Below are 14,573 nucleotides of genomic sequence, written 5' to 3'. Positions count from 1 at the left end.
ATTTATTTAATTTATTATATTGAATATATTCGCATGTGCAGTAACCTCGGTGCTGTCAGGGCTGATTTAAGGAACTGAAAATGAATTTATTAAAGACCCTGGCTGAGGCCATGGAGCAGTCTGGTGTCTGGGAAGTGTGAGTGGCCCAGACTGCGAAATGGGTGTCTCCAGCCAGCAGCACCGGTGTCCTTCACACAGCTCCCTTTAAATTCAAATGAAGCTCCTCGTCCCTTCTGACCTCCAGGCAGAGGCAGCAGCAGCCACCCAGAGCTGTTCTACACATTTTGTCCAGAAATTCTGAGAAATTCTGAAAGCAACCAGGATGGGAGAGGGTGACAAGAGTCTGAAGGAGGACAGAAAATGACTGGAAAAGGGGAATGTCTGCACAGGGGGCATTAATGTGTCAGCACTGCCCCTCGGCCCAGCTCACCCCGAGCAGCAGCGAGAGAGGGGAAGGGAAAAGCTCTCCCCCGACCTTCCTGAAAGGGAAAACAGCTTTTCCTTCCTTTCCTTCCTGCCCAGAAAACAATGCAGGAGCTGCTGAGCCTCCTCTAGAGACCCTCTTGGAGGCCACGGTCACAGAGCCCCACCGCAGAGGAGGGGGAGAGACACCTCATTAAAGAGGCACCTTTAGATCTGCTCCAGAAACACCAAATCAGATAAATCTCTACAAACCAGATTTCCAAGGCTGTTGTTCCCATCAGCTAAGCGAGCACACACACCAAAAACACCCAAAAAAACCCAAAGAACCTCCCAAAAACTGCCCAAACAAACAAAAAAGAAACAAACAAACAAAACCCCCAAACCAAACTCGTGGATTTGCTTTAAAATAATAATAATAATAAAAAATATTTCCCTGCAGCTCTGTAACCCAAAGGAACAGCTTTGCTTCCAGTGACAGAAAGGCACAAAAAAAGCAGACAATTAGTGAATAAGGGGAAATATTTCAAGCATTTTGTGTTGCAAAAGTTTTCCCAGTTCTTGGAACACGGAGATGGATTTTGTGGAGTGGGAGGGGTGGGGGGTGAGGTACATTTTAACCAGATAAAGATCCTCATTAAAAACAATAATAATAAATAATAATAATAAAGACCCATTTAACTGCTTCCAGGCTGCTTGAGAGTTTAGAGCATTAGATCATGCTGGAGAGATCTCCCCCCGCCAAAACGAAGCCAGCTCCACAGACCTCCCCCTGGAGCTGATGCCGAAGGCTAAAATTAACTCTGCAAAGCTGATTTCTAAAAAAGCTCCGTGTTTGTGCAAGTGCAGCCTGGCAGGAGGGAGAGAGCTGCAGCTTCTGCATTCTGCAATTCCCGGGGCTGCCAAAGCCACCCAGGAGCCGGGGCCCGGACCAGCCCCTCCGGAGTGGCTCCAGAATGAGCTGGGACACACCAGTTCTGCAAAGCCCCAGCTCCTCCAGGTCACTCTTGTTAAGAACCAGAGTTTGAGATGGCTTAAAAAAATCACTGGCGAGGGCATGAGCAAAAATCCAGATTTTCCTCCTACCCCTGGCGGGGATTTTTTAAGCCAACTCAAACTCTTGTTTGCAATAAGTCCCCATCACCAGCTGATGCTTTTATCAACACACTCAGGGCTTTTCCCCCCACTCTTCCCGAGGTCCTTGTGCCCCCAAAGAGCTTTTCTCCCATTTCTGGGCAGTCTGAGCATGTCCCAGGGCTCTGCCCGTCACCCCCTCCCAGCAAAGAGCCTTTCTCATGCAATTCCAAGTCACCATCATGCAACTATTTATCCATAAACCCCGATCCGGGGAAGTGCTGCCCATTCCATGCATCCATAGGCAAATGGATACTTTGCCATTCAAATCCCAACAGACTGTTGATGATTTTTTTGGGTTTTGTGGAAGGAAGCATTTCCATGCTCCCTTGCCCATGCCAAGCGGAAGAAGGGAAGTGTCCGTGGGCAATGTGCAGTCAGAGCTGACAGATCGTGGCCTTCAAGGGAGCAGAGATGAAGAGCAGAGCAGCCAGAGAGGTGGTGGAGAGGATGGTTTGGGCCCAGCACCCTGGACAAAAGCCCTACAGAAGCATGGTGGGGAGTGAGGTGAAGTGACGGGAGAGGCTGAGCGGGTTCAGCTCCCCAAGGGAAACCTCGGAACGAAGTCAAAGCAAGAGGGGAAGAGAAAGGAAATGAATCAGAAACAGCTCCAGGATGGGAGGGAGAGAAAGAACCGTCGCTGGGATGTGCAGCCTGAGAGCCTGGCCTCAAACCCGGTATCACTTCCCGTTCTCCCCCAGTCCCAGTGATCACCAGCACGCTGTCACCCAGAAATCCCCCGCCAGCCTTCCCAGCAAAGCCACCGGCTCCAGGCACTGCCCACCCCGAGTCACCCGCTCTGGCCACTTCCCTTGCCCTCCTCTGTCACCTCTGGGCCAGCACCCGTGCCACAGAGCACGCAGCACCCAGTGCCGCTCCCCACACCCACAGCGTGCCCCTGCCTGGGTGGCTCCGGGTCCTTCCTGCCTGCTGAGCCCTCCCAGCTGTGTCACCTTCTGGTGACAGATAGCGGGCATTTTAGAGCATCCTGAGCTGGAAGGGACCCACAAGGATCACCCAGGCCAGCTCCTGCATGGGACAACCCCCAAAATCCCCCCACGTGCCCAAGGGCTTTGTCCAAAGGCTCCCTGAACTCACAGATCTCTGTCAAGCTGTAACTGAGAAACTGAGCCCCACACCTTTACCCCAACACTTGCTGCCACCAGAGATTTGTCCAACCCACGGTGCCAGACCCTACAAGAAGTTAAAGGCACCTCTGGCACATTTGGGAAGTCCCAGTCCCCATTTCTCTTGGAACAGACTTTTTTTTTGGCCTGTGGTTTGCAGGCTCCTCCTGGGCTCACTCACACCCTCCCTGAGGCCATGGCAGAGAACACCTGGTGGCATTGATGGCTCGATGTCCTGGGATGGAGGCCTTTAGGGAAAAGGTCCCTTGATGTGACACAGAGAATGTGGAAGCCACATGCAACTGCAGAGGATGAGAATGGGCAGATCTGGAGAGCACCAGCAGGAAAAGCCACCCAGAGCCTGGATCCAGGGGCTCGGCCAGGAGCCTGGAGCTCAGCCAGGAGCCTGGAGCTCCTGCTCGCGTTCTGGGGTGGCTTTGTTCGGAAAGCCCTTCCAGGGAAGCTGCATTTCAGGATTTTTCCCTTGGAGAGAAGCACAAGGAGGACAGCAGCAAAGCTCTGCTGCAACGGAGCTGCTCCTCTTCCGGAAACACCAACCAATTTCCAACTCCCTCATCCCCCTCCCTCCAACTCCTGGGCTCTTGCAGCCCCTGGGAAGGCCTTCCCTTGCCCTTTGCCAGTGCCCCCCAGCAGGCTGGCAGAGCCACCGCACTGCGCAGAGGAGCTGGGAGCTGGCTGTGGCTTACCTTTGGTTTTAAAAGCAAAGTTACAGTACTTGCAGACGTACGGCCTGACGTCTGTGTGCGTGCGAATGTGTTTCTTCAGCATGCTGGGTTTCTTGCAGCGAATTCCACACTCCTCACAAACATACTTCCCTCTTCCACGGCCTCGCACATACACATACTCTTCGTTTGATTTGTACCTATGAGCAACAGGTGGCGTGATAAAGGGGAAAAATAAAAAAGAAAAATAGAAAAAAAAAAAGGAAAAAAAAAAAAAAGAAGATTCCCACCTCAACAGAAGAAGTCACAACTTTGCTGGGTTAGTTCAGCGCGTTATTGACACCACAGGTCTTGGTTGCTGTTTGGTAGCTCTGGGTAATTAGGATAAATGCAAATTATCATCCAAAGCTTGTGCCCAGATGCCTCCAGACACCTGATTCCTCTGCTGGAACGTGTCCTCATGTCCTGCATGTGCTGCTCTGTGCACACCAAGAGGCTGAGCTAAGTCGCAGGGGCACCTCACTGTCCTGATGTCCCTTATCCTCAAACACACACCGAGGCACTCAGGCCAGTCTGGACAGGCTTTGTCCCAGGCCAGTCTGGACAAGGCTCATCCCAGTCCAGCCCAGCTGCCTCTCTCTCCCTGCCTTTTAAAACGTGCCCAGCACCGTGCAGGGCGCTGGGCAAACACATCCCAGCCAAACCTCCTGAGACGCCTCCTCCCACCCACTGGGGCTGCAGCAAGAGCCAGATGAGAAGTCACTGATGCCACATCTCCCTCTGTGACCCCCTCACAGCCTGAATGACACACCCAGAATGGACACAAAGAGAAGAAAACACCCTTTTTTAAAATAAATAAATCATGCTACCACTAAATGTAAACACCGCAGAGTCCAGGCTGTTTTATCCTTGGCACAGGATCACGATTTAGTTCTACCCAAGAGAATGAGGTTGGTCATCCTTCCTTCCCATTATATATTTGATTTTCTGTCCAGGCATTAGCGCACGGGGAAGGCTGCAGGATGGGGGGTTGAAAAACCCTTGTAAGACTGAGACAAATCTCCCGGCCTCCTGCTGCTCAGCAAATGAAGTCTGCAATTTCCTGTGCTCACAGCACAAGAGGAATAAGGTAACACGAAATTGCTCCCCTCAGATCTTAAAGAGGCCAAATTTTTGAAGCATGGCATTTCTTGCAAGTCATTTTTCTACCCAGGAGGAATTAAGTCTGGTCTTCAGAAATCTCCAAACATCCACCCTGGAAAAATCAGGCTGTCTAAAGGCTCTTAATAGGGGATCCAAAGGCATCCAACACCATCCGTCAGGTTTTAGTATCTTCCCAACGAAGCCCATTCCAAACCAGAAGGGTGAGAAAACAGCAGCCAGACTGAGGAGAAGCTCGAACAGAAGCAGCTGCACTGGAATAGGTTGAGCACTCCAGCAAGTGAATATACAATAAATACTAAACTCCGTGTATTTATAGCAAAGAAAAACCATTTAAAGTCATTTAAAACTGAGTTAAAAAAAATACACAAAGATCCCTAATCCAGCCCAGAACTGCCAGGATGGGAATGGCACGGCCTGCACAGGATGCAGCCGTGGAAACTCATCCCAGCCACCTGTGAGGGTGCAGTTAGAAGTGGGAGAGTCCCACCGCGGGCACCCCTGGGTCTCCCACACACTTTGTTCCATTCCCTCAGGAGGAGTCTGGGCAATTCCAGCTCCAGGGGGGTGTCTGGGGGAGCTGAAATTCAGGATGATCCTCCTGGGTGCAGGAGGTGAGCTGGGACTAAACCCTTCTGTGCTGCCAGTCCTGGCTGAGCCCCACAGAGACGTGGGAGAGGCTCAGAGGGGGATGAGCTGCTCGCGAGTTCAGGGCATGAGCTCACGGATTCAGGCTTGGACATGGATTAGAGAAGAGAGAGGAAATCTGGGTGTTTAGACGGCCCCAGTCTGCACCAAGAGCACAAACCAGACTAAACCAGATCTTGGTGCCCAACGTGCAGAGGAACAGTTTGTGTTTCTGTCCTTGGGCGCCATCAGGAGTTTTCTAGATCCTCGCCAGGCTCGCCTGGCGGCCCAAGTACTTTATTTTATCTGCTGTGACTGAAGTGGGAGCAACGCCACCCCATCGTGGCCATTCCCAACCACCAAAAAAACCCCCAAAACCCCTAAAAAAACCAACATCAAAACCCATCATCGCAAAGTTCTCATTATCTGGGCAGAGGGGGCTGAGCTGGTGTCTGAAGAGCTCACAGTGTGCCCCAGTCTCCATCCCAGTACGCCCAGTTACCTCCATTTAACCACACAGATCCCACGTAACTAATTCTTAGGGGTGGCTGATGTCCCTTCTCCATTCAGCCAGGGACTTAAAGCATCAGAAGGAGCAAAAGGAATCGGGAATCCTGGTTTTTTTTCTGTTCAGATTTGTACTGGAGGCTTTCCTCTCTGCCTCCTCCCTGCCTGTCCCTGTGCTGGGAATGACCTGGCCACTTAAAACCTGGAATTGCTCCTTTATCAGCCTTGTACTTGCACTGCCCCTGATGACACCCTCCCGTGGAAATGTCTTTGTGTCCCTCCCTCCCTCGGCCTCATTAAAGCCATCGGGGCTGCGTTACAAGGAACAAGTGATTTAATCTGGAATCAGGCACTGCACTTCATCTGACACTCTGGGAGGCTCCAGCACAGATATTCCCCCACAGCTCCCCGAGACCACGTGGAAAACAGGCAGGGAGAAGGGAGAAAGGTGAAAAGCAAGTTAATCTTAAGGAATCCCAAACCAAAGAGGAAGAAAGCAGGAGGTGACAGTGCCAGAACCCAGAGAACGCTGCTGCAGATGCCATCTGCCTGCTCCGAGGGCTGCGATAGATTTATGGACATAATTCCTTCAATGTGATCCCGGGTTCCCTGCTCCTGTGCCCATCTGATTTGCATCAGAGAGACAAATCAGCCACAGCTCGCTCTGTGTGAAGCTTCACCCCGGGCAAAGGATCTTCCCCGCTCCACAGGGTTTGCTGCAGGCACATCCCGTGGACAGCCACAGCTGGGGTTTGTGTCAGCACATCTGGGCTTCTCTTCTCGAGCACTGTGGAATTCACAATCCTGGCATTAGCAGCTCCCAACTCCCGCAGTGCCTTGCTCCCCTCCAACGTGGGCATGGCTGGGAACACGGGGGGTTAATGGTCACTACGAGCCCAGAAACTGATTTGGGGAATTGTCCTTTCAAACAGATACACACACACACAGAAAAATTCAGCTATTTGATGCATTTTTGAAAGGTTCTTTTGTGTGTCCTGCTGGCAAATTTTGGGCCACCACCGCAAAGCCTTCTCGGAGCAGGAGGAATGGGCACAGCCTCGGCAGTGCTGGTGTCACCCTCGGCAGTATCAGAGACCCAACAGCCCCAGAATGGGCCGTGGCTGTCAGGAGGCACAGGAAACCCAACAATGGGAAAACACAAGCCTGGCAAAAGCTTTGTCTCAGCTCCTTCCCTTCAGCCGAAACCCAAACCCACGAAGCATTTATTCCTTCGCAGCCTTCAGGAGCTTTAGTTCTCAGTATCGGCTATTACAAATTCCTGACCAGCCTTTTTAGCCACAAACACTTCTTTTTTTCCCCTCAGTGCTGTGAGCCACATCCAAAATCTCCATGTGGCTGGAAACCACAGGATAAAACCCTGGACAGCCAGGGGGGAAGGAAGTTTGGTGGTTGGCAGGCGGCGAGGCAGAGCAGGTTTCTGGGGGACTCATTGCTCATGGCTGGGCTGAATCACCCCTTCCCTCCTGCTTCCTTCTCAAATCTTTTTTTAAATTCCACCAGGATTTTACCTCGCCTTGCAAAGGCTTTGCTGATGTGGCCTTGCTGGTCACAGCCTGGGCACAGTGGTTACATTTTTAAAATTGAGGTGGGCAGCCTTAATTCTGTGAATTCCCACAGTTTGAAGCTCGCTGCTGTCTCAAAGAACACCCCTGGAGGCTTTCCCAGCAACTGAAGAAGTATTTCCTCGACTGGTTTTGACATTTGATAAAGTCCCTTGTTTGCTTTTTGGGTTTTGGGTGCACAGGAACAGGAACGGGATATCTGATCCCTGTCCTGAGCTGCTGGGTTTGGTTGCCTGTCAAGTGAACCGAGTCAAGCTCTGCAGTTGTGGCCTTTGGTGTCAGGTTTTGGGTTTGTTGATGGCCCATTTCATCTGTCACCAGGCTGCCCACTCATCTGGCTTGGCTAAATCCTCGGGAAGTTCCTGACAGGCTGCTCTGGGATTAACTGATCTCATTTATGCTTTGTGTCTGCTGCAAAATCTGCCAGGTCACGGATAAATGTGTAACCACCACAGTGCCACTAATTACCGACCATTAATTGCCTTCCTCACAGCTCCCTACACAATGAACCCGAGTGTGCAGCAGAATTCCTCAGCCTTTCCCATGGAATCCTTGGGGAAACACCAGCTGGGATGACCACACACAGGTGTGTCCTCAGGGCCAGACAGTCACCGTGAGATGTCCCCTCACTCGTGCCAAGCTCCAGCAGGGCAAACAGAGGGATTCCTTCACAAACCCCATACCAGACAATGTCATTTCCAGGTTCCTAAAAGCATCCCAAACCACTCCAGCATCCCAATTTCCCAGACAGGGATATTGCAGCGAGACAAACCAGGCGCTTCCAGAGAAGCACAACAAAGCTGGGTACGGATCCGGGAGGAGCTGGCACAGAAATCTCCTTCTTCCTGGCTGGAATAATGGATCCATACAGACAGAACACGCCAGTCTCCAGGGAAACTGCACAGAGGGTGGGAGCTGGGTGAGGGACACACTCACAGGGTGAGGGTGCGACTGTCACTGTCAGGGGCATGCCTGCAGTGTGAGGGTGTCACTGTCACTACCAGGGACATGCCCATGGTGTGAGGGTGTCCATGGGGTGAGAGTGTCACTGTCACCATCAGGGGCACATTCAAGGTGTGAGGGTGTCACTGTCACCACCAGGGACATGCCCACAGTGTGAAGGTGTCACTGTCACCACCAGAGACACACCCACAATGTGAGGGTGTCACTGTCACCATCAGGGGCACATTCAAGGTGTGAGGGTGCCACTGTCACCATCAGGGACACGCCCAAGGTGTGAGGGTGCCACTGTCACCACGAGGGACACACCCACGGTGTGAGGGTGTCACTGTCACCATCAGGGGCACATTCAAGGTGTGAGGGTGTCACTGTCACCACCAGGGACACACCCACAGGAAGAAGATGTCACTGTCACCACCAGGGACACGCCCACAGTGTGAAGGTGTCACTGTCACCATCAGGGACACACCCATGGTGTGAAGGTGTCACTGTCACCACCAGGGACACACCCATGGTGTGAGGGTGTCACTGTCACCATCCCGTGCCCCCAGTCAGGTGTCAGCAGCTCAGGCAGGGTTTGGCACTGGCAGGGTGACACTGCCCAAGGTGACAAACCGAGCCAGCCTCAGGGCAGGGCCCGTCCCCTGCCCCAGGCACAGCGCAGAGCACCGGGGCGTGGCTTGCAGTGGGATTTCATTTAGATAACAGGTTAGGATCGATCCCGAGGTAAGGACGGGCTTGGGGAATCACAGAAAAGCTGAGGCGTGAAATCTTCCCCTCATTGAACTCCAGCTTTTCCCCAGCAAAGAGAGCACCTGCCCAGGCCCTGCGTGGCCCCAAAATGCTTTGGGAAAGGGTGCCAGAGGCTCTCCCAAAGTCCAGATGCACACCCACAACCTCTCCCTCACCCACCTGGCCTGGGAAGGAGCCCAGGTGGCTCCTTGCCTTTCCCAATCCATGTTTGGGCCTGGCTGTCCCACACGTGCCGTGCGGTGGCACTGAGGATGATCTGTCCATGACCTCCTCCAGCACCGAGGTCAGGCCTGGAGTCCCCTGGATCCTCCTCTGACCCTTCTTGTGGGTCACATTTGGGAACCTCCGGTCCACTGTGACCTCCCAGTGAGCCAGGATTGCTGGGAAATGGTGGGAACTGGCTTGGTGAACGTTTCTGCCAATTCCATCCAGCCCCAGAGCCCCGTGTGTGTCTGAGTGGGGTCACAGACGCCATTTCCCTTTGGATTATGGGGCTTCCTTCTGCTCCCAGTTCTTCTCTTCCAGTTCAGGGGGCTGGAGACCCACAGAAAACTGATCTGACTGTTAAAGAGTGAGGCAAAGCAGCCCCTCAGGATTTCCCTCCTGGAGGATGTCCAGCCTTCCTGGACTCCTGGGATTTCCCCCTTGAAGGATGTCCAGCCTTCCTGGACTCCTGGAATTTCCCCCTTGAAGGATGTCCAGCCTTCCTGGACTCCTGGGATTGCCCTCCTGAAGGATTTCCAGCCTTCCTGGACTCCTGGGATTTTCCCCTTGAAGGATTTCCAGCCTTCCTGGACTCCTGGGATTTCCCCCTTGAAGGATGTCCAGCCTTCCTGGACTCCTGTGCCCTTCAGGATGGCTTCCCAAGGGATTCTGACAACCTCAAATCTGCCCTCAGGGAGCCCAAGGCGGCAGCTCTGCTGTTCCCTCTCCATCTCACACAGCGCAGAGCACCACAGAATGCACCTCAATCCAGCAAGAACCCCCAAAGGCACAAATAAATGGGATTAATGCATCCTGCTCACTTCTCTCTGTGGGAATTCAAGCACAGACAGGAGGAGGAGGAGGAGGGATTTTATGGCACTGAAAAGAAAACCCCAGAAATGATCACCCAGGCCTGAGTGACCCTTTCTGCTTTTTATCCTGTGCCTGGGGGGTCCCCACAGCTCAGATCCTACCCAAGGCAATTTTCCACATCTCTCTGGGTGGGAAACAATGAAGTGGGAGTGTCCCCACAGTGCTCTCCTGGTGACCACAGCTCTACCAGCCCAGCCTCGGTGCCACTGGGGCTGAGTGTGACACGCCAGCCCCTCAGAACCACAGCCAGGGCACTGCCCAGGAGCAGATCAGTGATGGTCCAGCTTCCCTACAAAACACGGACACTGGCAGAGTCCACATTTCGCTGGAAAACCCCACAGGAATTGCTGCCTGTAGCACTGCCCCAGGAGCAGCCAGGCCACCGGGACAGGGGCAGGTCAGTGCCACCAAATCCAAGGAAATCTCTCCTGATGTGATCCCATGACTGCATCCAGGGTCGGTTTGGGGTCTTTTTGTTTTTGCACTTCAAAATCCAAATGGTGCCAGCAAACCAGAAAAACAGGGAGGGAAACGAGATCTGTGTGAGGGGGGTGGATGCAAAGGCAAATTTGGGAGGAATGAACATGAAAAGTGAATGGTTACACTGAAGGACAGCCAGGAAAAGGTCCGGGGACAGGGTGATGGTCTGGAAAAATGCATGGGATGGTCAGGATGGAGGGACATTTTTATGGACAGTTATCCTGAGAGAGGCAGAGCGAAGGCAGGGAGTGGAAGATTTCAGCTAAACATGAGCCAAAGATGGAAAATGTCTTCAAGGAGCACCAATGGAAGGATTTGATGCCCGTTCAGCCTTTAAAGCACCTCTGCTCCCTGCTCTAAATGCACGGGAGGGGCTCACAAAGCTCTGACACCTCTGTCACACACAGAGCTGCCTTCAGAGGCAGCGAAATCTGCGTGGAAAACATCCACCAAGAACCCAAATCCACCCAAGGAGCTTTCACTGGGCTAAAAACACAAAAAGAGAACGACTTTTAATGGCATTTCTCCATCAGCAAAAGCAAATCGCTTTGCCATTTGGGTTTGGAGGAGCGCTGTGGCTGCAGGGATGGGAGGATCTGGGAGCGCAGGAGCTGCTCCAGGGCAGCTGTGCCTGATCCCTGACCCTGTGCCTGATCCCTGCTCCTCTGCCTGATCCCTGACCCTGTGCCTGATCCCTGCTCCTCTGCCTGATCCCTGACCCTGTGCTTGATCCCTGCTCCTCTGCCTGATCCCTCATCCTGTGCCTGATCCCTCATCCTGTGCCTGATCCCTGCTCCTGTGCCTGATCCCTGCTCCTGTGCCTGATCCCTGCTCCTCTGCCTGATCCCTGCTCCTCTGCCTGATCCCTGACCCTGCGCCTGATCCCTGACCCTGTGCCTGATCCCTGCTCCTGTGCCTGATCCCTGACCCTGTGCCTGATCCCTGCTCCTGTACCTGCTCCCTGCTCCTGTGCCTGATCCCTGACCCTGTGCCTGATCCCTGCTCCTGTGCCTGATTCCTCATCCTGTGCCTGATTCCTCATCCTCTGCCTGATCCCTGACCCTGTGCCTGATCCCTGCTCCTCTGCCTGATCCCTGCTCCTCTGCCTGCTCCCTGATCCCGGAGCTGCCCCTGCAGGAGTGTTCAGGACAGAGTCTGGCCCTTCCTGAGTGCACTGAACCCCGCACAGAGCCAGCGCCAGGGCTGGCTGTGGATGGAAAGCTGCGAAAGCAGAGCAGCTTCACCTTCCTCCCCTCAATGTCACGCCTGAGTGAGGGCCTGATTCCATCTGGGCTTGTGGCACCAGGCCTCCGCTGGCCTAGCAGAGGTGGAATTGCAGCTCTGCTCGTTCGGGCTGCTCCGCAGCTCCATCCTCTGCACGCTGCAATCACTGAATTGTCACCACAAACCACCACGAAAGCACAAAAGCCCAACGCGAGCAGCCCCACGCTGCTCCAGACAGGCTGCAAACCCGGCGCTGGCGGCTCTAACGCAATTAGGGAGGGGAGCAGAGTGAAAACATGGAAGTGCAGGGCAAGGTGAGAGGATTTCAGTGGAATGGGAGGGCACTGTCCCTGCCAGGTGCTCGGCTTCAGCCACCAGAGCATGAAAAATGCAGGGTTGCACTGATTGTGTGCACGCACTAATTAGTCCGTGCTGGGCTTCCCTCCCATTAAACCCAATTTCGAGAGCAGGCAGGCAATGCAGGAACTCCCCAGCCTCTGTTCAGGACTGGGATGAGTGTCCGTGTCCCCAGATGATGCCACACAACAACCGGAGAGCTCCGGGAGAGCCCCGAAACCCAAACTGACCCCAAACTCCTCACCCAGCTCTTGCAGAGACCCAGAACCCAAACTGAATCCACTCACCCAGCTCCTGCAGAGCCCTGAAACCCAAACTGACCCCAAACTCCTCACCCAGCTCCTGCAGAGCCCTGAAACCCAAACTGACCCCAAACTCCTCACCCAGCTCCTGCAGAGCCCTGAAACCCAAACTGACCCCAAACTCCTCACCCAGCTCCTGCAGAGCCCTGAAACCCAAACTGATCCCAAACTCCTCACCCAGCTCTTGCAGAGCCCTGAAACCCAAACTGATCCCAAACTCCTCACCCAGCTCTTGCAGAGCCCCGAAACCCAAACTGACCCCAAACTCCTCACCCAGCTCCTGCAGAGACCCAGAACCCAAACTGAATCCACTCACCCAGCTCCTGCAGAGCCCTGAAACCCAAACTGATCCCAAACTCCTCACCCAGCTCTTGCAGAGACCCAGAACCCAAACTGAATCCACTCACCCAGCTCCTGCAGAGCCCTGAAACCCAAACTGACCCCAAACTCCTCACCCAGCTCCTGCAGAGCCCTGAAACCCAAACTGACCCCAAACTCCTCACCCAGCTCCTGCAGAGCCCTGAAACCCAAACTGAATCCACTCACCCAGCTCCTGCAGAGCCCTGAAACCCAAACTGACCCCAAACTCCTCACCCAGCTCTTGCAGAGCCCTGAAACCCAAACTGATCCCAAACTCCTCACCCAGCTCCTGCAGAGCCCTGAAACCCAAACTGACCCCAAACTCCTCACCCAGCTCTTGCAGAACCCTGAAACCCAAACTGACCCCAAACTCCTCACCCAGCTCCTGCAGAGCCCTGAAACCCAAACTGACCCCAAACTCCTCATCCACCACCAACAGGGGCATAAAAAGGGAAGAAGAAAGGCAGCAAAGAGCTGCTGCAGGGTTTGCAATGCCAGGGGTGTGCTGGCAGCTGCCCCCACCTCCACAGGCACATTTTGGATGGGTTTTTGGATGTATTGAGGATAAATTAAAGCTGCATCACTGCTAATGCAAGGCTGGGGGGTATTTTTGCCTGCCCAGCACCACTCAGACAGGTTGGACCACAATAAAAAGTCCACATGGGTGAGCACTCACACTCAGCCCTGGGCAGTGCTCCAGCAGCTCCCTTGGAAGATCAAACAGGAACAGAATAAAACACCCTATAAAAAAAAGGAAAAAAACCAACCAGCGACTCATCCAGCTGATTCATAAAATATTCATAGGGAAAGTCTGGCACGGAAATCCCCATGGATGACCTGTCCACTCCCTGAGCCTCCCCAGCATGGATTGACCAATTTCCGGAGGAGTGACATTAATGACCGGGAATGGCTCAGGGTGACTCCGGGCTGGCACGGACACTCCTGCCTCTCCAAAAGCTCCTTTGCAGCCCTTTCTCCCGGTGCTCTGGCTGGTTCCACTGCTGGTTTGTTTAATTCCAGGCTGCTCTTGTCCCTCTGTCCCGCGTCCTGGCGAGGATGGCCGGCTCTGACTGCTGGCCTTAGTCCAGGGCTTCGTTCCACCCCCCGCAGGATCTCACTTCAGGGCCTCTGCGGCACTTGTTGCACTGAAGAGATCCTAAAATTCCTGCATAAATTGTTCTGGATTGAGGTCAGTTATGGAAACAAATCCACAGGAGGTCCCCGGAGCTGCTGCAGGGCTGGAGCCCCTCTGGAGCTGGGCTGGGAGAGCTGGGGGTGCTCAGCTGGAGAGGAGAAGGCTCCAGGGAGAGCTCCGAGCCCCTTGCAGGGCCTAAAGGGGCTCCAGGAGAGCTGCAGAGGGACTGGGGCCAAGGGATTCAGGGCCAGGAGCCAGGGAATGGCTTCCCAGTGCCAGAGGGCAGGGCTGGATGGGATCTTGGGCAGGAATTGTCCCCTGGCAGGGTGGGCAGGGGCTGGCATGGAATTGCCAGAGCAGCTGGGGCTGCCCCTGGATCCCTGGCAGTGCCCAAGGCCAGGCTGGACACTGGGGCTGGAGCAGCCTGGGACAGTGGGAGGTGTCCCTGCCAGGGCAGGGGTGGCACTGGGTGGGATTTAAGTTCCCTTCCAGCCCAAACTATTCTGGGATTCCATGAAATTCCCAATGTCAGAGGCCAAGTGCCTCCATCCCCACATTCCCCCACTGCTCTTTTTCATGGCCAGGACCTCCAGGGCCTTTCCCTCCTCTCTATTTTTAACTTGCCTCCAATCTACTCAAGAATTTATTTCAACACAGCTACAAACATTCAAAGAAATTATCCC

The 14,573-nt window shown here is 53.9% G+C and overlaps 1 protein-coding gene across 1 annotated transcript in view; it reads right to left on the bottom strand.

Annotated features, from left to right (window-relative positions):
• Positions 1 to 14,573, bottom strand: part of HIVEP3 (HIVEP zinc finger 3) — a 64,898-nt gene that overhangs the window by 16,735 nt on the left and 33,590 nt on the right. Inside the window, exon 3 of the mRNA XM_068994392.1 lies at positions 3,389 to 3,564. Coding sequence (XP_068850493.1) covers positions 3,389 to 3,564 — 176 coding nt within the window. The remainder of the gene's footprint in view (positions 1 to 3,388; positions 3,565 to 14,573) is intronic.

The sequence above is a fragment of the Aphelocoma coerulescens genome, chromosome 23, assembly GCF_041296385.1.
Source record: "Aphelocoma coerulescens isolate FSJ_1873_10779 chromosome 23, UR_Acoe_1.0, whole genome shotgun sequence".
Lineage (NCBI taxonomy): Eukaryota > Metazoa > Chordata > Aves > Passeriformes > Corvidae > Aphelocoma > Aphelocoma coerulescens.
Note: the sequence above shows the minus strand (reverse complement) of the source record. Positions and strands in the feature narration are given on the sequence as shown.